This window comes from Dryas octopetala, chromosome 1, assembly GCF_963921425.1.
Source record: "Dryas octopetala chromosome 1, drDryOcto1.1, whole genome shotgun sequence".
Taxonomy (NCBI): domain Eukaryota; kingdom Viridiplantae; phylum Streptophyta; class Magnoliopsida; order Rosales; family Rosaceae; genus Dryas; species Dryas octopetala.
This window is the reverse complement of record NC_141366.1, coordinates 18,036,805-18,060,319: the sequence shown is the minus strand read 5'-3', so window position 1 is coordinate 18,060,319 and position 23,515 is coordinate 18,036,805. Positions and strand designations below refer to the sequence as shown.

Genomic DNA, 23,515 nt, shown 5'->3' with positions numbered 1-23,515 from the left:
GTTTACGTGTATGTATGTTTATGTGGAGGAATCTTTGCCTTCTGCTTTTTCCTGCTGTTTCCTTTAATTTTTTTCCCCCATCTGGGTCTGTATTGCATTGATTGTTAATCTTGATTCCATTGAAAATTTATCTATATATAACCAATCACTTAACTATTTCAAAAAAAAAAAAAAAAAAAAAAACTATTTCAAATTTGTAGCAGTTCAAGTTAAATATTGACAAAGAAAAACGCAGAACTCTTCGACTCGTTATTAAAAAGCATTTGGATCGTAGCACAAGAATAACATTAACAAGAAGGTTCAGGGAAACCAAATTAGCTGGCAGCAATACCCATCTTTCTTAACAATCGAAACCACAGAATGATGGGACTGGTGGTGAAGAATGTGTAGACATAACAAACAACACCTGAATGATAGCGCATATAATCGAACTTTTTGTTTTTTTTTTAATCAAAACATATAATCAAAATTGACAGAATGTACTGTCCATGTCTAGGATTGTGACCTACGATTTATCTTTTCCTCGATACCTGACTGAGAAAATCTACGACGAAGAATTTCCAGAACATCTTCCATTTTTACATCTTTAAGGGCCAGCAGAACCATGGAATGATAAAGCACATCTGCCATCTCTGAGGCAGCACGTGAACTATCCTCATTCTCCTCTAATGTTCGACATAGCTCGTCAGCCTCTTCCCTGCATACATTTATAACATGCATATTATTTCTCTATTTTCTTTTGTATCTTTGTGATTTCTTAAGTTAAGAATTAATAACTTTGAAAAAGTAAAAAGAGTCTTATATCATTACAAGTAAAATCTGACACACAATATGAAAAACTTGAACATTGTACCTGATTTTTGAACACAACAACTTCTCATCAAGTAGTAGTCGTCTGGTCCATGAGGGCTTTCCACTCTGAGGGACTTCTAATTCTCCTTTTCGCCGAGCAATTGTAGACTCTAACGAGTACAAAGTGGTCAACGCCAACTTATGTCCTTCATCCTATCACAAATTATTTAAATAACTTACAAAATGTACTGTAGTTTGACTAATGGCGCGAAAAAATATGAAAGTGTATTCTATTTGATTAAATGCTGAAAACCTGTTGATGTTCTAACAAATCAAACACTGGGGTATAGTAGCAAGTCTCTGACCCTGTGTGGCAAGTAGGTCCATCAGGCTTCCCAAGGTATATTATCTGAGAAATAGTTCTGAGTTAAAATAATAAATTCGCGCTCAAAATACAAAGATTAGCAAATATGTTCCAACTAAACTAGGCAACAACTTACAGAGTCTCTATCACAATCAAGGAAGATGTCATGGACATTAATGAAATTATTGGAGGTCTCTCCCTTTGTCCACAACGTTGATCGTGACCGACTGTAGAAGGTTGCCTTCTGGGAGGAAACTGTTGTTGCCACTGCTTCCCTGTTCGCAAAGCCTTGCATCAAGATGGCTCCTGTGTCAACATTTTGAGCTATTGCAACCGCTAGACCTTTGTCATCCCATTTTACACTGTCTAGCACTGTTTCAACCTGAAAATGGGAAAAGGAGGAAAAACGATATGCAAACAAATTAAGTTAACTTGCATATAAGCAGATAAGCTTTCATCTATTGGCTGTATAATATCTGTCACTAATATGAGATTGATGCATAACAAATTTTGCATAAGGGCAGTGGTGGATGAAAAACTCCTCAACATGAAAATCATAAGACACAACCGCCAGCCAACTTTCTGAGGTTCAACAGATCTAAACAGCTGATTAAGACAAAGGTGGCAAGATAAAGTATATAAATAATAGTAGTAAAAATTAAAAAACTTGCATTTGGGGCAAATCATACAGATCAGGTTTTTAAACAAGAATAAAAAGAGTAGAAAAGATCTTCATACGGTAACCAGATAAACATGATCAAAGAAAAAAATCCAAGTATAAAATCATGGATTAAAAAAAGTGAAACTATTTGATTACTAATAATCACAAGTAGAAAAAAAAAAAAAAACAAAAAGGGTTTTGGAGTTATTGCTAACACAACCATAGAAGTAAACCATCCATCATGTCACTAAAATGAACACCATTATCAGATTTTGTTCTTTCTTTCGCCAAAATGTGTAATGGTTCCTCCTACACTTTAGTAAAAGATTAACCGGTACTTTGCTAAAATTGTATAAAAAATGTATGATAATGTGGATCTTTTTGCAGGCACACTCACAGAAGTCTGTAAAGTAAGTGCATGCATGCATTTGTGCATTTTGGTTTCTGACATTGGCTGTTGCCAACACACATGTGACAATACCTGGCTAGCCAAGGATAATGAAAATCATAAGTATAAGATTGTGAATAATATGCATATTGTAGTGAAAAACACCTTCTAGCCTTGTCTTAGATGTATTCTAGAGTTAGACTAATTAGCAAACAAACACACAATATATATAGCAGCAAAAGAAAGCACAAAAGAACACCAAAAGTTTGTTCTCGAGGTTCGGCGAACTTTGCCTACGTCCCCGTGTGATCCGTAGAGAATCACAGCTTCACTATATTTAGAATTGGATTACAAGAACTTGTTGAAACCCTAACCCTAGCCTCCTAGTGTTGCCGCACCCTCTCTCTCTAGTCTCACACTGTTTCTGGTATTTTCAGTATTCTAACCCTTTCTCTAGAGCTGTAGCAACCTTTATATAGACATAGGTTTGCTGCTTACAGTAGGATTCCTAGTCCTAATAGAATTAGGTAAAGATAAAGGAAAAACAATAGAACTCCTTCCGGACTTAGGAAAGGTTATGCACATGTTCCCTTTTGCCCTTCAATCTCCGTACCCAACTAGGAAAGCCAAAAAACTGCCCCAGAAAAATAACTGATGCTCGCTGCCTTTGGGCGACCAGTCAGCCACCACCCTCTGGAAGTTCCAGCGAGCCAAAATCACAACAATCTCCACCTTGGTGAGTTGGAACCAAAGCCATGAATGCTGCACCTTCGAGATATCCTATAGTCTTGAAAGTAACCTCGAACAAACCTCCAAGAACTCTTCACCTTGGCAAAACTCCTTGCCTCAACGCACCTCAAGTGAGAAGGTGCTCCATCTCAACCTTTAACAAGTGACAAGATTGATTAAGCTCAAGCAATGCTTGAACTTTTCTGTCGGCACTGGCTTTGTAAGAAAATCTGCAGCGTTGTTGCTTGTGTGCACCTTTTCTATACAAATCTCCTTTGAATCCACCCAATCTCTGATCCTATGGTACCTCACATCAATGTGTTTGGATCTTCCATGAAAAACTTGGTTCTTTGCCAAATAAATGGCACTTTGGCTATCACATTTTATTTTCACAGACTCTTGAGTGATTCCCATTTGGTTTGCCAAACCACTGAGCCAAATAGCTTCCTTTCCAGCTTCAGCCAAAGCAATGTACTCTGCCTCTGTAGTTGACAAAGCTGTAATTGGCTGCAATAGAGCTCTCCAACTGATTGGTCCACCTGCACATGTAAACACGTAGCCCGTTGTAGACCTACTCTTGTCCAAATCTCCTGCATAGTCCGCATCCACGTACCCCAACACACATGTTTCTTCTTTTTGCTTCTCAAACAAAATACCATGACTCTTTGTACCCTTTAAGTATCGAAAAATCCACTTGATTGCAGCCCAATGTTGCTTTCCCGGTTTTGACATATACTTGGATACTACACTTATTGCTTGAGCTAGGTCGGGTCGTGTGCAAACCATTGCATACATAAGGCAACCCACGGCACTAGCATAGGGCACCTTCTTCATCTCTTCAATTTCTTCTTCAGATTTAGGACACTGCTGCCCACTTATTTTAAAATGAGCTGCCAAAGGTGTAGAGACCGCCTTTGCGTCTTGCATGTTGAATTTTTCCAGAATTTTCTGAATATACTTGACTTGTGACAGCCGAATCTGATTTGCAGCTCTATCCCTTTTAATTTCCATGCCAAGGATCTTTTGTGCAGCCCCTAGATCCTTCATGTCGAATTCCTTACTCAACATAGCCTTCAAGTCTTTAATCCTTGACTTGTCTTGACAAGCTATTAACATGTCGTCCACATATAGCAATAGCAATATGATAACCCCATCTTTGGATACATGATAGTACACACAACAATCATATAAGCACCTTCTAAAATTAATTTTCAGCATATAAGAATCAAACCTCTTGTACCACTGCCTTGGAGATTGCTTCAAACCATACAAAGACTTCCTAAGCCTGCAAACTAAATCTTCTTTTCCAGTCTCGACAAAGCCTTCTGGTTGAGCCATGTAAATTGTCTCCTCTAGATTCCCATGGAGAAAAGCCGTCTTCACATCCATTTGCTCAATTTCCATGTCATGCTGAACCGCCATTGCTAAGAGCAATCTTATTGAAGTATGCTTAACCACGGGTGAAAAAATCTCATCATAATCGACTCCTTCCTTTTGTGAGTACCCTTTGGCCACGAGTCTTGCTTTAAACCTCACGGCCTCTAGCTCATGTATTCCATCTTTCTTCCTAAACACCCACTTGCATCCAACTAGCTTTCGATCTTTGGGTTTAGGAACCAGCTCCCAGACAGAGTTCTTATACAGAGACTCCATCTCTTCCGACATAGCACCTATCCAACTTTCCCGTTCTTCACTTGCTATAGCTTCTTGATACGTAGTTGGATCTCCTTGACTAATGTTTAGAGCATAATTAACCTCTTCCGTTTCAAAACCATATTTCTGTGGTGGTTTTGTAACCCTCTTAGGTTTGTCAAGTGCTATGCTCCTTTGAAATCCAGGTGGTACTTGAGTAGATGCTTGAACTCGTGGGGATGGATTGCGGATTGGGGAGTGCACAATCTGCTCCACCGGATTTCTAATTGGTGTTTGATGCTGCTGCTCTTCTTCTTCCTCATCACCATAACCATCTTCTTCTTGCTCAATTGGCTCCACCCGAGCTTGAATGTCTTCATCAACGACCGATTTGGTGAGAGGTACTTCAGTTGCTTCTGTTTCAGCACCAAACAATTTCCCATCTGTTTTGTTCTCTTCTTTATTTAGAGGCATAGTTTTCTCATCAAAAACAACATCTCGGCTGATTATCTTCTTGTTAGCAACAATATCCCAAAGCTTGAAACCCTTCACTCCTTTCTCAAACCCCAAGAATACACAATGTGTAGACTTTGGCTTGAGTTTTGATCTCTCATCACTTGGAATATGAGCATAGGCGCTGCAGCCAAATACCCTAAGATTAGAGTAATTCACTTGCTTTTCAGACCACACCTCTTCTGCACACTTAAATTCGAGAACCCTTGATGGCGACCGGTTAATCAAGTAACTTGCATGATTAACGGCTTCAGCCCAAAAACTATCAGGCAAACCCGCATGAAATCTCATGCTTCTTTCTCTCTCCATGAGAGTTCTGTTCATCCTTTCAGCAGCCCCGTTTTGTTGCGGAGTCTTCTTAACTGTGAAGTGTCTTGTAATACCTTCTTCTTTGCAAAAACTTAAGAATTCATCGCTCTTGTATTCACCCCCATTGTCGCTTCTCATGTACTTGATCTTTCTCCCTGTTTGGTTTTCAACTTCAGCTTTCCACTCCTTGAACTTTGTGAAAACTTCAGATTTCTCCCTCATGAAATAGACCCAAACCTTCCTAGAAAAATCATCCATGAAAGTAACAAAATACCTGGATCCTCCTTTCGATCTTGTAGGAGCCGGACCCCACACATCCGAGTGAATATAATCGAGTACTCCTTTGCTTTTGTTATCTGACTTTGTAAATTTGAAGGAAACCCTACCTTGCTTTCCGAGAACACAATACTTGCAGAAATCTAGCTTACAATAATTTGCACCGTCTAGAAGACCCTTCTTGTGCAATTCTTGCAAACCCCTCTCACTGATATGCCCTAGTCGATGATGCCAAAGCTCAGTTTTATCTTCCGCATTCTTCTTTGTGGAAATAGCTGCTCCACCTGTTATTGTAGTTCCCATGAGCCTGTAAAGGTTATTCTGTTGAATGTCAGCCTTCATTACCACAAGTGACCCTTTGATTATCTTGAGTCTTCCACCTTCAGAACAAAAACTAAACCCAGCCTTGTCTAAGGTTCCCAAAGAAATCAAATTCTTCCTTAGCCTAGGAACGTATCTGACATTCCCCAAAGTCCTTATTATTCCATCATGCATCCGGATCTTAATAGTGCCAATCCCAATTATAGGACATGATGAATCATCTCCCATTAATACATCTCCGCAGCTGCTGTCCTTGTAAGTGTCGAACCATTCCTTTATTGCACACATATGGAATGTGCACCCGGTATCCAAAATCCAACTTGTGAAAGCCTTAGAGCCTGATGTAACCGAAAGTAACTCCCCATCACTCTCTTCTTTGGTGACTGTACTAGCTGAACCTGAGTCTCTTTCCATCTTAGCTTTCCTATCTTTCCAAGTCTTGCAGTTTTTCTTCCAATGATCCATTGAACCGCACACGAAGCAACCTTCTTTTGGTTTTCCCTTGGATTTTGATCTACCTTTGTTGCTGTTTTTCTCTCCCTTCTTGTTTGACCGGCCCCTCTCATTGCCCTTGGCATAAAGCCCTTGTGTCTGAGAGCCATCGGTTAAGTCATCTAGCTTGGCATATGACTGAAGGGCTTGCACAACATCATCAAGCTTCAGAGTCTCCTTTCCAAACATTAGGGTTGTTCGGAAGTGCTTGAATGATGGTGGTAGAGATCGCAGCAAGATGATCGCCTTGTCATCATCTTTATACACTTCTCCTACCTTGGTGAGATTAGCTAAGCAATTCTGAAATTTGCATATATGATCAGCTACATCTCCCCCTTCTTCTAGTCGAAGTCCGAATAGTTCATCCTTTAGAAAAAGCTTATTAGACACTGTTTTGCCCATATAAACACTCTCCAACTTTTCCCAAGCTTCTTTTGCTGTCATCTCTTCTGTGATGTGAGATCTCACGGATCTTGTGAGATGAATCTCAATTGAACTCTTGGCCTTCTTGAGAATCTTGCTCCACAAATTTTCTGGTGTAGTTGCAGGCCTCGCATCAAGTAGTGCATCATCAAGATCCTGCTGAACCAAAACGTTTCTCATCATCCGTTGCCAATCGGTAAAATCCTCCTTGCCATCATATGGCTTCAAAGCAGGCCTTATATCCCCTAAGTCCATGCTTCGATTACCCCCTCTAGACATCGCACAAGCCTTCTAGCCAACCTGGCTCTGATACCAATTGTAGTGAAAAACACCTTCTAGCCTTGTCTTAGATGTATTCTAGAGTTAGACTAATTAGCAAACAAACACACAATATATATAGCAGCAAAAGAAAGCACAAAAGAACACCAAAAGTTTGTTCTCGAGGTTCGGCGAACTTTGCCTACGTCCCCGTGTGATCCGTAGAGAATCACAGCTTCACTATATTTAGAATTGGATTACAAGAACTTGTTGAAACCCTAACCCTAGCCTCCTAGTGTTGCCGCACCCTCTCTCTCTAGTCTCACACTGTTTCTGGTATTTTCAGTATTCTAACCCTTTCTCTAGAGCTGTAGCAACCTTTATATAGACATAGGTTTGCTGCTTACAGTAGGATTCCTAGTCCTAATAGAATTAGGTAAAGATAAAGGAAAAACAATAGAACTCCTTCCGGACTTAGGAAAGGTTATGCACATGTTCCCTTTTGCCCTTCAATCTCCGTACCCAACTAGGAAAGCCAAAAAACTGCCCCAGAAAAATAACTGATGCTCGCTGCCTTTGGGCGACCAGTCAGCCACCACCCTCTGGAAGTTCCAGCGAGCCAAAATCACAACACATATAACATGCATTTTTTAAGGAAGGGGATCGGTATGTAGAGTCCAGATGTAGCTCAATATAGCTATACATAAACTATTGGGGAACGATAGACACTTTCAAGAGAAGTTCATCAGATAATGAGAAACTCAATCAGACCTCCTTCTCTGTCATTTGTTTTCCAGACATGTAACAATCCCTACCATATTTTGCTTAGGTAGACACCTGACTATGACTGGTTGAATCATGGAAATCCTATTAAAATTTTGGAGGCTGGGGGAATTAAACCCCCACCAAGTTTCTTCAGCAAAGAACTGCCCACCAACTGCACTAAAAGGATAACATTATCTAATATATACAGAACATGAAGAACATAATCTGTGACTAAATTATTCATGTACTGCCCTGCTATGGTCAGGTTGTATTCCCCCAAAACATGGGTGAAGAGGAAACATTTAGGGCTTGGTTGAGCAAGACTAACACTTATTTTGGAAGACAAATCATATAAGCGCCCATTGCCCAAGATCAAAATGAATCAATGTATAAAATTAAAAAGTAGAAAATTCCCTTTAACAAAATAAAAAGTAGAAAATAGGACAAGGCTATCTTTATCATGAGAAGCAGCTCATGAAGGGGTGTTATAGTTGTAGTTAGCATAGATTGTACAAATACCAAGGGGTTTATTACAATAAAAAATGCAAACAATAAAGGATCTTTTTGTAATTTCTCCACTTCCTATCTTGATTAGAAATATTTATATCTGTGTGTGTAATTTTTTTTTTTCTTTAGAAGTGGGGAATGTACAGGTAGAAGTTTTTGGACAATTATGGACAGCTTCAAGAGATGTTAATGAGAAAATGGAAAAACCATCCATTTAATATCATCGCCTATCTTTTCTCTTTTAGACATGTTACAGTCCCTTCCATTACACAATGGTTAAGGTAGATGCCTGACCATGTCTGGCCGAATAATGACAATTGACTTTAAATTAATGGAATTACTGCATAAGTAAGTACCTTTGAATGAAGATGAAAGTCTGTGTCCACGTTGTTAGTAGAAGCAAAAACAAGAAAGCTGCTCTTTCTCTTGAAAATGTCTCTACCATAACAGTAGTTAGAAATGGAAAGACGGCATGGAGAAGAAACTCTCACAGATTGCAGACAATGGAAGTGTGAAATCGCCATTTATATCAATCTTCCTGTGACAATATATACAAGATGAGTCATTTATCAGGAAAAAAAAGAAGCATTTATATCCACTACAAAATTTAAATTGTGAGAGGAAATGAGACAAAGGAAGTAATGTCTGCAAAATTCAGATGCATAAATCATGAGAGCAATGATATTAATGTTTGTGTCTGAGTCTGTGTGAATGGGAGAGGGAGAGCGAGAGAGAGAGAGAGAGAGTACATTGCAACAACATTATAAATGAAAACAATTCCAGAAAAATTCATGCTGTAGAGGCAAACATAGAAGTAGAACACCCTTGATAGGTGAAAAAACAATACCATGTCTCTATGGACATAATGCACAAATAGTAGTCAGGGCAATGTGCTTCAATCTCCTAAGAGAGATCTAGAGAACTTTTGTTAATTTGTAGCAATTTCTTATTATAATCACCTAATAAACAATAAATTTTAGTTTTTGTTTGATGATCATGATTTTAAAAATCATTTTGTGAATATCAACAAGTTGGGATTGGATGGCACCATAATCTGATTCAAGTCTTAGCGATTTATTATCATAATCACCTAACAAACACGAGTCAGTTTTTGTTTAATGATCATGATTTTATAAATCATTTTGTGGATGCCAACAAGTTGGGATTGGATGGCACCGCATCTGATTCAAGTCTTTTCTATAGTGGGCTTGATTAAACCAGTTCAAATTCAGTCTGGAACTTCAAACTTGCATTGGTAATGACCCTAAAAGCATCACCCATGTGGCCACCTTCTTATTTTTATCGATATTGGAGCACATTTTCCCCCCTTTTCTTTCAAGTTTATACTGAAAAACAAAAACAAAAAACCAGGCATATAGTACTTAAAAAGCTCTAGACTTTACTGAGTTTAGTCCAAAACCAAAGCATGAACAATTAAACATCGATCAATTTTTCCACCAAAACCCATAAATTTTATTGGCTATATATCAATTCTTCACCACCAGATACTGCCGCGCCCATTGGCCAAAATCTGAACAGGGTTTTTTTATTTTTCAGCCATATTGCACATATTTTTTTAAATAGTCAAAAATCAAAAAATAAGAGAAAGTTCAACAAATCGTATTTAGAAAAAAGCTGAAGGCAGTAAGGCACAAAGTTCACTCAAAGTGGCATTTAGAAGAGAAAGCATAAGTTACATTAATTTATTAAAGCATAAGTTATAAGTTCATTGAAGTCATCATCAGCCACGACAATAACAGATAAAGCTAATCTTTCACCAACATAACCAGTAAAAGTCGGTGTGAGTAAGTAAAAATGGAAAAAAACAACATAAATGAAATCCATTTCAGTATCAAATCTCAAAACAAAATGTGGGTGTTTGTGTGTCTGTTGCAAATTACAGAATAGAGTAGAGGGGAGAGAGAGAGAGAGAGAGAGAGAGAGGCGTACTTGGCTGCCGATGTTGGTGGTGTTCCTGCTGAGTGCTGCCGTTTTTCAACTTAATAGAAGGTAGGCACGTGCGCTCTATTAATAGAAGGACGACTAGGACGAGTCAAGCTGAGTCTTCTCTCAAATGGATTATGGACTAAATGGATCACATTTTTGGGCTACCTCATAAAGCCCAATAATAATCAACCTTTCAACGCTTTCTTGATTTGGTCCAAGAGAGTATGGGTATGTAGGCTTTTTACACCTAAAGTTAGGACCCCGTTGGTATCCTACTCAATTTTTTAAGATTTTTTTTTTTAAACGTGAGTTTTCAAAATTAATTTTTTAAATTTGAAAACTTGTTTGATATGAAATTTAAAAATAATTTTAAAATTTTAAATATGATGGCAGCTAAAAAAGAAGGAAGTGTAAAAAAAATAAGAAAAATTTATTGACTATAACATGTTTTTTTGTTTTTGAAAAAAAAAAGTTTTTGAATAGGATACCAAACAGGCTTTTAGAAAACAATTCTCTCCTCTTTTTTGCTGGTTACAACTCTTCCCTATTTTGACCAAGAACTGCTTGGGATTTCTAGAAGAACTAGGAAATTCGATACGTGATTATTTGGAAGTTCTATATGTAAAACACACTTATGTAACTAACATATATACCTTTAGACATATATAAATTAGAATAATGAGAACCAAATAACCAAGACGCATGAACTACCTGATACTGAAGAAGATATGGCTGAATGGCTGAATGATGGAACTAGTCTTCTACTCTCTCTACAACTCGGTGCAATTGGTATGTGGGTTTCAGTTTCTGCAGTCTGTATGAGAGCAGGGACTAGCTCTATTTTATAGAGGATGTCTCGACAAGTACTTCCCATAGTAGACTTTGTGCCGAGATACAATCCTGCCCCTCTAAGGTTAAGAGTCTTAGTTCATATCTAGGTGAAGTCCTACAACTTCTATAAGTCTCTCATCCCTTAAAACTTGTTAACACGTCATATAGGGTGAATCCAGATTGACCATGGAAAGCTCAATTCCTTTATTCTTAAACATGATGAGTTGTTTTGTTTCCCAAGTAAACTAGGTTTGTCCATAAATAATTCTTACACTATATAAATAAAGGTGAAAATTAAGGATATGCTTAATAGAGGGAGTGATTTTGGTTTTGATTTGAAGTGTTTGTCTATATTTCTTTGTTTGTGATTTTTAATTGTTTATTTATAACTTTTAATTTTGAGTCAATTACAAGGCACTAACAAGTTAGTACACGAGAATTAAAATCCTACAACGAGGTACACAACTTATTCTTCGTTATACAATTTCATACCTTCCATTAACATGATTGTTAGTTCTTCGTTATCTGCTTATCTGGCATTCGTTGGCGCCATATAGTGGATGAAAAATATGCCATGTGGACAAAAATAATACCACGTAGACCATAAGATAATAAAAAAACCATCAAACAAAATAAAACAATTTCGAATTAAGTTGATGATGATGGAACCTCAGATGGAACGAGTTGGAATTAAGTTGGGACTGACGGGTGCTTGTGATGTGAGTCGAATGAGTTTGGGTTGGGGTTAACTTCTTATGTGACAATCAGACAGGAATGTTAGAATCATGGCCTTTTCCATTGGTCACGTTGATATATTGGTTTCTTCATCAACAAATAATTGTCTTCGTATCACAGGGTTTTATGGGAATCTGGTGACTTGTTTGCTGTTATGCTCCAAAACCTCGGCACATACCTTAAGGTTCTTAAGAGTACAACACTCAATCGACAAAACATTGTAAACCTAAGTCTTGTTGTCCTCAGCTACGACAATTAGGAACTCGACGAACTCGCCCTTCGCTATGCTACAAAAGCTGTCGGTTCGGATCGATGAATGGTGGACAAAAAGGTCCTCCGCGCCAACGTCGAAGGTGATGAAGTCGAATCCCTTAACGTTGTTGAACCACCGCACCTTCCCCATCGACCCCTCCTCTGCCATGGTTGAAACCATTAGAGAGAAAGAAAAACAACTCCATAACTATACCTAAGCCATATAATAATAACAAGATGTGGGTTTAACCGAGTTCACCCCGCAGTTGTTCCAAATGGGTCCAATGACTGCAATCACAAAACTCTACTCCTAAACCTATACATTCTAAAATCATAAGAAATTGGGTTTTCCCAAAAATCTAAAAGCAATACCGATTCATCTTACAGTAACACTAAATGAGTGTTGATCACAAACCTCAATGAGTAAATTAATTCATAAGGGTTAAATACAAAAATGGTTCACAAACTTTACAATGAGTCTCAATTTAATCTACTAACTATAAAAAGTGTCAATTTGGTCTACACACTTTCCAAGTTGTACCAAAGCAGTACAAACGCTAACTTTTATCAGAAAATTAACAAAATTGGTCACATGAAAATGTGATGAACGGACGAAAATGCCTATGAAAATGTGGTCACTTGCTGTGAACATGACCAGTTTTTGTTAAATTTTTCGATGGAAGTTAACATTTGTACTGCTTTGATACAACTCACAAAGTTCGTGGACCAAATTGACACTTTTTATAGATAGTGAATCAAATTGAGATTCATTGTAAAGTTCGTGGACCATTTTTGTATTTAACCCTAATTCATAATTTAGTTAGAATTAGCTCTTCACAAAAAGTTGATGCATAGGTTTTTTTGTTTTTTTAACAATAATTTCAAATGGGTTATAATACTAAAAATCCAATCTTGAAAATGCAGCAAACATTAAGCGAGAGAGAGATTATGTGTTACAATGGATTGAATCTTGTGGGGAGTGGAGGGATCAGAAATGATGTCGTCTAAGATGGATTTGACGTGCTTCCATACTTGAATGAAGTATTTCTCAAATAGATTCTTAGTGTTTCTTCTTCTTGGCATAGGAGAGAGAGAGATGGAAAGATAATAGGAGAGAGAAAGAGAAAGAGTGAGAGAGAAAAAAAGATTTGGATAGGATAAGGGTTGTCGATGCGGGGGAGGGGGTTTTCGACCGGTGGCCATAAATAGGGAGGGAGGTGGTTTGGGGGTTATGGGGTTGTTGGGCTTTTTTTATCTTTTTTCAATTTTTTTTAAAACTTTATATCATATGGCCATTCAAAAGCCAAGTAAACGCTTAGTGGTAGGGTCCGCGTGTGCCACGTCAGCGCCACATAGTCAGATAACGACCCTCATAACATTTAGAGTAACAGAGACATTCAATTGACTCGATATTGATGTTGATGTATCCTAATGAAACTTTTTGAATATGAGGTACCAAATTGTAAATGAAAGTATAATTGAGGTCTATAATTATAATTTATCCTTAATTTAATATAAATAGTTGGTTCGATTTGATTTAATTTATGGTTTGAAGTAATGAAATCGGTAACCAATCCAAAGTCTATAGTTTGGTTCATATATATTTTAAATTGTTCAATTAACAAATATAAAAAAATTAATCCAAACCATTCTATCGGTTTAGTTGAGATTGGTTCGTGGATTTATCGGTTTCAGTGGCAATCCGGCTCATTCTAATTTTCTAACAAACAAAAAAAAAGGCTAAAGTTCAATTTAGACACTAAATTATAGGAGGTATTTTAACTGCATCCATTATCTATAAAATCATTCAAATACATACCCCATCTAAAATCTAAATTGAAAAATGAATTTTTCTTCCTCTTTTCATTTTTTACCCCTCTCCACCTCCACCTCCCATACTCTCTCTTTCATCCCTCTCTTCAGCCAACCCTCCCAACCCAACCCTTCCCAACCCCACCCTCACCACAACCCACCGGACCCTTCCCTTCCACTTACCCGAGTCTCTCTCTCTCTTCTCTCATTTTTATTCTTCTTCCCCGTGTCTCTCTCGTGTGACTTTGCACAGTCTAGCAGTGACCAGGCCAACTTCGGCCAAGCCCAGCCGGCGCAGCACCACTAGTCACCAGCCGCAGCTCCTCTCTCCCCCCCGACCATTCCTTTCTTCCCTCTCATCTCCTGTGCGACTCCCTCTGTTGAAGATATAAGTTGATGTACAGCTGTCAGTGCATGATTGGTTTTATAGTGTTAAAGAATTAGTTTTTAGTCAGCCAATGTTTAGCTGACACGTGGTATTAGTTGTTTGAACAGAATTGGTTTTGTTAGTGTTAGCAATTGGTTTCATTAGTCGCCTTAATCATTCTTGTATAAAAGCTATAGGCTTGTTCATTGATTGTACACAGCGTTCATTTTAATAGAATCACATTTTGTTCACTCAAGCTTTTCTTCTTTTCTCTCTTTCTGGTAGCTTGAGAGACTCTGTGATCACCCTCCCTATGCGCACCTCAGCCCAGCCAAGGCCGTCCATTTTTCGACGGCCCAAGGCCACCGACGGGTCCCCTGGTGTCGGCCATCTCCCCACGAGCTATAGTTGGGGTCGTGAGGGTTGTGGTAGGGGTGGGGTCGAGAAGGGCTGAGTTGGGAGGGTTGACCGAAGAGAGGGAAGAGAGACAGTGAGAGGTGGAGAGGGGTAAAAAAAGGAAAAGATGAAGAAAAATTCATTTTTCAATTTAGATTTTAGATGAGGTATGCTTTTAAATGATTTTGTAGATGATGGTATGCAGTTGAAATACCCCCTATAGTTGAGTGTTTAAATTGAATTTTACCAAAAAAAAAAAAGAGAATTATTTATACTTACTCCCTATGAGGTTTATTGTCTTTTCACATACACCCCCTAAGGTTTCAAAAATGACACATACACTTCTGAGGTTTCAAAACGATTACAAATAACCTTTGCAAGAGAAAATAATAAATAAACAAATAACAAGATATTTGTATTGAGGTTGGACCTTACACTTTGAGTAATCTTATTAGGCCATTACACCCCTGAGGCATGTCTTTTTACATACTTTTTCATCATTTTTCATCTCAGGGGGTTATGTGCAACAGTTTTGAAACCTCAGGGGTGTATGTGTAATTTTTGAAACTCCAGGGAGTGTATGTGAAAAGACGATAAACTTCAGGGGGTGTAAGTATAAATAACTAAAAAAAAATGCCAAAAGAAAATAAGAGGAATGAAAGGGTAATATGGTCATTCAACGGAAAAAGAATATGCCAAGTTGCCAACGTAGCCACATAATGTGCAAAGATTAGGGTTCGGACAACAAAAAAATGTGCAAAGATTTAGGGCATCAGCAGCCGCCGTGGCAAGTGAACGTTACAACCGTTCGATTAAATCTACTAAGATCCAACGGCTGAAAAAGAAACCCTAACAAAATCGAAGTAGGCAGTGCGCCTCTTTAAAGTCACAAAGTTTTCACGCTCCTCATCCTCTCTTCATATCTCTCTCTTCAGACTCTAGTCGGCGAGAGAGAACCCCCTCGATCTTCTCCAATCTTCGTTCCGATTCTTAAGGTTCAGATCTCTCTCTCTGGCTCTCTTTCTCTATGCTTTTGCTTCTGTTTATTTATGTAACAAGATATGCTATGGTTCTCTTTGTTTTATTTAGCTATACCTCTACTTAGATGTTTAACTGTTTAAGTCTAGTCGATTTTGAAAGTTACGGCTTTATTTGTTATTTGTCTGAATGAAGTGAATTGATGAACTGGGTTTTGCTCTAAGATGTGTATTTATGATTAGATCTGAGTTTTATTATAAATTGCATGTGGGTTTTTAATTTTTTTTTAAAATTGAGTTGATTTTTTTCTCAGTTATTATGCTTCATTATCTGGTTTGTGGATTAGATCGGTTCCATATGACTCGTTCCCTTGAAGCAATATTATTAGGTGTTGCTTTATGTGATTCTTTTATCTCAAATATTGTCATCTTGTTTATTTGGGTCGCACTGAAGCAGCTAAATTTTTTCTTGTTTATTGAAATTTTAATAAGGATTTATTTATTTATCAGCAACTGTGATGAACCTTCAGACCTGTAATGATTTGCGGGTATGATCGCAGATCTTTAAGAACATCTAAGGGACTGAGTTCCACACACTTTTTTCTCGTGTTTATTTTGGGAACACTAGCACAACTATATTTTAATTTATGTATTTGGATGATATTACAAAAAATGTTTTATTTTTTTAATAGTGTACACTTGGGAGTTTATTTATTTATTTGAAACGGTGATGATTCCTACAGACCTGTAATGATTTGCGGGTATGATCGCAGATTAAGAACATCTAAGGGACTGAGTTCCATAATAGTCACCATCTCCCAATTATCATCACATTTTTATATTTTGTATTTTTATGCTGTGCTTATTATATGCATGCACTGTGTTTATAGTTTGGTGATTGTTATGATGATATCGTATTTTTTTCAAGCTAGTTGGCTGATTGGGTCTTGATTATGTGTTTGTGATCCAGCTCTCTCTGAAATTCCATAATGGGTAAGGAAAAGTTTCACATCAACATTGTGGTCATTGGCCATGTCGACTCTGGAAAGTCAACCACCACTGGACACTTGATCTACAAGCTTGGAGGTATTGACAAGCGTGTGATTGAGAGGTTTGAGAAGGAGGCTGCTGAGATGAACAAGAGGTCATTCAAGTATGCCTGGGTGTTGGACAAGCTGAAGGCTGAGCGTGAACGTGGTATTACCATCGATATTGCCTTGTGGAAGTTTGAGACCACCAAGTACTACTGCACTGTCATTGATGCTCCCGGACATCGTGATTTTATCAAGAACATGATCACTGGTACCTCTCAGGCTGATTGTGCTGTCCTTATTATCGACTCTACCACTGGTGGTTTCGAAGCTGGTATTTCCAAGGATGGTCAGACCCGTGAGCATGCGTTGCTTGCTTTTACTCTTGGTGTCAAGCAGATGATTTGCTGCTGTAACAAGGTGAGCCTTATTTTTGTGTTAATGGTATTTCATTTGGTATTGGCTCCCTGAGTTATTACGGTTGCAATTATTTTAAGCAGTTATGATTCATCTTGTGTTATGTCAACTAATGTATGCAGATGGATGCTACCACTCCCAAGTACTCAAAGGCTAGGTACGATGAAATTGTCAAGGAAGTCTCATCTTATTTGAAGAAGGTCGGGTATAACCCAGACAAAATTGCCTTTGTTCCCATCTCTGGGTTTGAGGGTGACAACATGATTGAGAGGTCCACCAACCTTGACTGGTACAAGGGTCCAACTCTTCTTGAGGCCCTTGACCAGATCAATGAGCCCAAGAGGCCCACAGACAAGCCCCTCCGTCTCCCACTTCAGGATGTGTACAAGATTGGTGGCATTGGAACTGTCCCTGTTGGACGTGTTGAGACTGGTATCGTGAAGCCTGGTATGCTTGTGACTTTTGGTCCCACTGGGCTGACAACTGAAGTTAAGTCCGTGGAGATGCACCACGAAGCTCTGCAGGAGGCCCTTCCAGGTGACAATGTTGGATTCAATGTGAAGAATGTTGCTGTCAAGGATCTCAAGCGTGGGTTTGTTGCTTCCAACTCTAAGGATGATCCCGCAAAGGAGGCTGCTAACTTTACTTCTCAGGTCATCATCATGAACCACCCTGGCCAGATTGGAAATGGATATGCCCCAGTTCTTGACTGCCACACTTGCCACATTGCTGTTAAGTTTGCTGAAATCTTGACCAAGATTGACAGGCGATCTGGTAAGGAGATCGAGAAGGAGCCCAAGTTCTTGAAGAATGGTGATGCTGGTATGGTGAAGATGATTCCCACCAAGCCCATGGTTGTTGAGACATTCTCTGAGTACCCCCCACTTGGGCGTTTTGCTGTGAGGGACATGCGCCAGACAGTTGCTGTTGGAGTCATCAAGAGTGTTGAGAAGAAGGATCCCACCGGAGCCAAGGTCACCAAGGCTGCAGCTAAGAAGAAGTGAAACCTGCTTTTCAGTTCTACCATAGCTAGGCTAGTTTTGTCTAATGTTTTCTTTTTCAATATTTTTATGTTATTCTGGAAGTTTTGTGGACAGAGTTTTAATTGCTTACATCCCGGTCCTCTAGCCTTGGTTTCAAGGATAGTGGAGGAGTTGAGCAGCTAGATTCCCTTCCGGTTGCTCGGCAAACTGTGGATGATAAGTTTGTTGTTCTGGTTTATACATTGAGATGAGTTGTGTAGTTGTCTAATGAACGACGTCATTTTAATGTTTTCAACTTTTATTTTCAGCTTATTTTAATGTGTGTTAAGTTAGATCCTCTCTGTTTTTCAGCTTAATTTTTTTATGATTTTGTTTTCTGCTTAACTGTTTCCTCTATTCCTGCTTATTTACTTTTCACAGGTCCTGGTATTTGACAGAATTGGCTCGTGGAGAGCTCTAATCAACAACTGTTTTTCTCCATTTTCAACAGTAGTGGCTTAATGTTAACTAGCTCGCATTAGTGTGTTGTTGTTTCTCCTAGGAAGTTGGTGTACGCATTTGTGTCTGAAGTAAATTAGATTATTCGAAGGCAGTGAGTATCAACATTCTGATTGCATAGTCCAGTATTTCTATGAATTGATGCTTGGTGCTGTATCTTTAAAAGTGATTTTGGAGCCAAGTAAAAAACACTGCTGAAGGCTTGGCAGTGGCCACAGATTGCTACCGCGTCGTTGGCTTGTGCAATCGTCCGTTCTGGAGATAGATCGATTGTTTTACATATGGCAATAAAAAATAACAATGGTGAACATCCGGTGTATCCTATCAAAAGTAACCTACCAACATCAATTTGTTTGGCACAACAAAAACATCATATAAATCCAAACAAAGTTAATTGTGATTATCTGTCATAATTCCATGATAATTTAAAACTGGGCTCAACAGCTTTTCTAACCTAATGTAGAACATACAGACAAAATCTCCTGTGGAAAATACAGTATTTCTGAATACAAGCTGCTCTTGCCCACAGATCAGTTGTAGTATGTATTCCGGAGTAATGATCCCAAGTACAAAATTGTCCTGCAACCCGACTATGGAGAATTAGCAGACATCCATAAAAGCATATACCGGCATTCCATCATAATGTGTAAGTGCTTATTCAACACGTGAGTCCCACAACTGCAGCAGGTAAAAGACATAACTGTTACACAGATGGATTTCCAAAGAGTTGTAAAAGATTGCACAAGTTTAAACAAAGGAGTTATCTAACTCATTTTTCTTTAAACAAATGAGTTATCTCACTCATTTTTCTTTATCAAGTAAATGAAAGGAATTTTGTCAAATGTAGATTTCATACTCGACCTTCGCAAGGATTCACGAGCTTCTTATGTGTTACAATTGAAAAAAAGCTCAACAAGAGAAGTCCGGTGCCTACCTGACAGGTTTTCACAACTCTTTATCATTGTCTAGCTTAAACTGTGCTTCTGTTGCTGCTTTTTCAGCTTCTTCTAAGACAAAATTCTTAAGTGACTCAACATCCCTTGGCCCTGATCATTTGAACAAGAAACAATAAAGTAAGATACTTGGCTAGATAAAGTCAAATAAGTTACTGAAACAATCAGTGATACAAAGTCTACAAATAATGTACACGGCAGATGAGTTCCAGACTGCTAGCAGAACAAACCCACTTCAACACTTCAGGGATGATGGCTTGATTTGGCGAAGCCAAATACACACAGACAGACCCACAAACATAAATATGCAATGATGGCCCAAAAGAAGATAAAATCATGAAAATTAAACACTGATTCTAATAGATCCTTACAAAAATGAATTCCCTAATCTGGATTTATGGAACCTAAGTAGTTGACTAATCTGAGAAAGCATACATCATGTGAAAATGAACAGCATTGTGTTTTTACCCCGGCCACCAGTCTAACAGTTATCAGAACTGATGTCTTTTTTCTATTCTTTTTTTAAGAATTATCAGAACTTATGTCACCACAAATATACTAAACAAGGCAGCCAATCTTACATAGGTACATGCTAAACAACAGATATTATCATTACCACTGCCCTACTGGACAAGGCAGCCAATCTTTCACAGGTGCACATTAAACACGGAACCCCTTAAACATTTTAGCAATTTCCATCTTAAATCCCTTCCCCCACCAAAAAAAAAAAAAAAATATAAAACCAAGCACATGTATCATTTTTCGACATTGGGGTATACAAACGTATAATGGCGGTAGAGATAAACATTTCCACATTGATGCTATCTTGCCTCATAATGCTTAATGCTAGCTGGATATAAGGCTTATTTGTGATTTATTCTCAATGTTAATTATGTAACATTGAAAATCCAGAGTGTAATATCCTAAGTTGTCGGATAATGTATAGAACTACAGAGGAACTAATGTTGTGGTAATCTAAGATGCCCAAAATAACGACTCCCAAATGAATTTGTATTGAGCTAAAATGATTATACGAGCACTAGTGATCTGACAAAATATAAATAAATACGAGCATTACTGATTCTTCTTCCTAGAAGCTATTACTAACACTCCCTTCAGGGGACATGGGTCATGTAAGTCCTGCGCTTCCTAATTAAAGTAGAGTTACTACTTACCATTGATGCATCTTATCCTATCTAATTTTTGTATGTTTAAAATTTAACAGGGGATTCCCTAGGGTTTCCTTTTGATCATTGCCCATCTTTCCATGTTACTTGTCCATGCCCATGCACTTGACAGCTAGTTGCTATATTATGACAAGTCCCTTCATTGGGAATTTCATAGAAATTTGCAAGGCACAAATTTTCATGGTTCAAATTATATTGATAATAGTATGACTGATAGTTCTATAAACTTAAGTTTCAAGACCAATAATTTAACGCAAATTAGAAAACGCATTATGTGGGACAAAGATGACAATGGATGAAAACACAACTGATCTGGCAGAAATGAAGTCTGAATCTTACCCTGATATTTTGCAACTTCTTCTTCATCATAAAATAGCTTAAATGTAGGATACGAATGAATGTCAACTTTCGAACATACTGGTTTGCTTGTACTGCAGTCAACCTCCCCAACCTCTATTTCATCTTCGCCTTCCATTACCTTCCCAAGGTCCTCCCATAGTGACCCCAACTTCTTACTGAAAGAAATTATTACCAGTAAGCATAGAACAAGAATAACAATCTTGTAAGTCTAACTAACTTAATCATAGACTTGGAAAAGTTGGAAAAAAACTTACCAATGTTTACACCATGGTACACAGAATTTCACAAACCATGCAGTGTCTTTCTCTTTCACCTAAACAAACAAATATGCACATTAAAAATGAGCAATTCATAAACCATAATTAGCTACCTTGAGATACCTTTCCAAATTACTTCCTACTTAACTAACCCTTTGTTCTCCCCTGGACTCATACAGTTCTTATAAACCCAACTCATAACATTTTTATTTTTAACAAAACCGAACTCATAACATTTTTTATACAGTTCTAATTTTCCTTTTTGATAAAACCCAACTCATATATATTCAATTTTAGCACCGATACCAAAATTAGAACAAAAATCCAAACACAGAGCAAAACTAACATAGGCATTCGACACTGGGAAGGCCACCAGGGATTGGATGAGCTGGTCAGGGAAAATAGGATCTGGGTTAGGGCTAGGAACCCCAGCCATATGTGTGTGCGTGTGCGTACGCATTGAAAAATATGAACTGCATCAAATCAAACATCATTCACTCAAACATTACAACCAGATAGTCCTAGCGTCCAATCCACCATAAGTTGGACGCAGAACTGAAACCCATCTGGAGCTATGAAACCATAGCCATAACTCAGAACTCATAAGCTTATTGATTAGAGTGGATCTGTGATTTCGAATGTAAATAAATGAATAATTTGAGAGGGTTTTGGGGATGTTACCTTGTCGGAGAAGGTGTCAACGGTTAGGGTTATAACCTCAGCTTTGGTATGGATTGTTAGACTTAGAAGAAGAAAAAGAAGAAGTGACATGAAAATCAGAGAAGCAGAGTGGGTTTTCATCGCTGCTACGAAAATCACAAATTTCCGGGAAAATTAGATTGACGAGCGTAGCTCTCGATTTCGCACCCCACTCGAATACCTAACCTGGCTAGTTTTAAGCACTTGCCTCGCACGTGACTTGCTTTTGTCTTTTTGTTTTTTCACTTTACAAATCATTTAGGATTTATTTCATATTTAGTACATAAACTTTGCCACTTATCTTAATGTGGTACCTAAACTTTTATTTGTCCCAATTGAGTAACTAAACTTTTATTTTGTGTCTGATAGGTAGGGGTGGGCATATTAACCGCGGACCGTCAAAACCGGCCGAACCGCAAAAAACCGCGTTGACCAAAAAAAGTCAACACCGCCAAAAAAACCGAACCGCACCGCTTCTCTCCGGTTCCGGTTCCGGTTCTACACCTTATTTAACCGCACCGAACCGAACCGCACCGCATACTTGCAAAAAATATATATTTTTATATTTTTATACACATATTGTCATATACACCATTTTATATTTTTTTTTATATATATTTATACCATTTTTATATACTTTTTATACACTTTTTGTACACATTTTTGTACATTTTTATATACTTTTTAATTAGGATAAGTTTGCATCATTAAATAATTGGGCTTAGGCTTAAAAAAACAAGTGTGAGGCCCCATTAGGCCCAGAACCGCGGTGAGAACCGCACCGCACCGCATTCAAGATGGTTTGGTTTGGTTCGGTTTTTTTATTTTTTTCACGGTTTTAAGCACCGAACCGCACCGTCTATTCATGTCTGGCGCGGTGCACGGTTCCGAGGGAAAAGTGAGTCGAACCGCACCGCGCCCACCCCTACTGATAGGTACCAAAATGAATTTCTGTTAAAATTGTCAACAAAAGTTAGGGGCAATATAATCAAAATATATTTTAATTATTTTCTTTATATGTTTAAAATTATTAAAAAAAACACAACAAACAAAAAAAATAAAAAATTATAATTAAAAAATTGGAGTTTTAGAACTCCAATTTGAATGATCTTTATATGGTTGTAAAAAAGAAATATATAGCTTTAAAACAAGTATATGTTTGCTGAATTTGGTGAGATTTGATAGGGTAAAAGACATGTCAAATTTGAGAAAACAAATATGGATCTTTATTGAACAAGTGGAACAATTAGTGGACCAAAACAGAACTTAAAAAAGATTGTGGACCAAATTGAACTAGGTATAAAATAACTGGATTAAATCTGTAATTTTCAAAAAAATTTATCTCATGTGGACTGAAAAAGAATTTAAGTTTGGGCACTGGGT

At 37.9% G+C, this 23,515-nt stretch overlaps 3 protein-coding genes and 2 non-coding genes across 6 annotated transcripts; 3 read left to right on the top strand and 2 right to left on the bottom strand.

The window, feature by feature from the left end:
• Nucleotides 1-229: 229 nt before the first annotated feature.
• Nucleotides 230-10,426, bottom strand: AT-IE (histidine biosynthesis bifunctional protein (HISIE)). The gene is made up of 6 exons (XM_086256947.1): nt 10,381-10,426; nt 8,787-8,968; nt 1,293-1,538; nt 1,106-1,201; nt 854-1,005; nt 230-697 (listed from the first exon to the last, which is right to left on the bottom strand). Exons 2-6 carry the CDS (start codon nt 8,952-8,954, stop codon nt 493-495), a joined length of 867 nt encoding a protein of 288 aa, XP_086113073.1. The 5' UTR covers nt 8,955-8,968; nt 10,381-10,426; the 3' UTR covers nt 230-492.
• Nucleotides 10,427-15,617: 5,191 nt separating this feature from the next.
• On the top strand, nt 15,618-18,490 carry LOC147298759 (elongation factor 1-alpha-like). Its single transcript, XM_086233457.1, has 3 exons — nt 15,618-15,765; nt 16,718-17,198; nt 17,318-18,490. The coding sequence occupies exons 2-3, from the start codon at nt 16,737-16,739 to the stop codon at nt 18,197-18,199; spliced, it is 1,344 nt and encodes a 447-aa protein (XP_086089583.1). The 5' UTR covers nt 15,618-15,765; nt 16,718-16,736; the 3' UTR covers nt 18,200-18,490.
• LOC147298761 (small nucleolar RNA SNORD25) lies at nt 16,256-16,339 on the top strand. Its single transcript, XR_015120111.1, has one exon. It is a non-coding gene; the product is annotated as a small nucleolar RNA SNORD25 (small nucleolar RNA).
• On the top strand, nt 16,468-16,549 carry LOC147298760 (small nucleolar RNA SNORD25). The gene has a single exon (XR_015120110.1). It is a non-coding gene; the product is annotated as a small nucleolar RNA SNORD25 (small nucleolar RNA).
• Nucleotides 18,491-19,024: 534 nt separating the features above from the next.
• PDIL5-1 (PDI-like 5-1) lies at nt 19,025-22,292 on the bottom strand. 2 transcript variants are annotated; one of them, XM_086228872.1, is made up of 5 exons: nt 22,115-22,292; nt 21,431-21,489; nt 21,156-21,331; nt 19,611-19,722; nt 19,025-19,354 (listed from the first exon to the last, which is right to left on the bottom strand). In XM_086228872.1, the coding sequence occupies exons 1-4, from the start codon at nt 22,232-22,234 to the stop codon at nt 19,622-19,624; spliced, it is 456 nt and encodes a 151-aa protein (XP_086084998.1). In that variant the 5' UTR covers nt 22,235-22,292; the 3' UTR covers nt 19,025-19,354; nt 19,611-19,621. The 2 variants fall into 2 exon arrangements, with proteins under 2 accessions (XP_086084998.1, XP_086084999.1); XM_086228873.1 differs by having other exon boundaries at nt 19,025-19,255.
• Nucleotides 22,293-23,515: the final 1,223 nt, after the last annotated feature.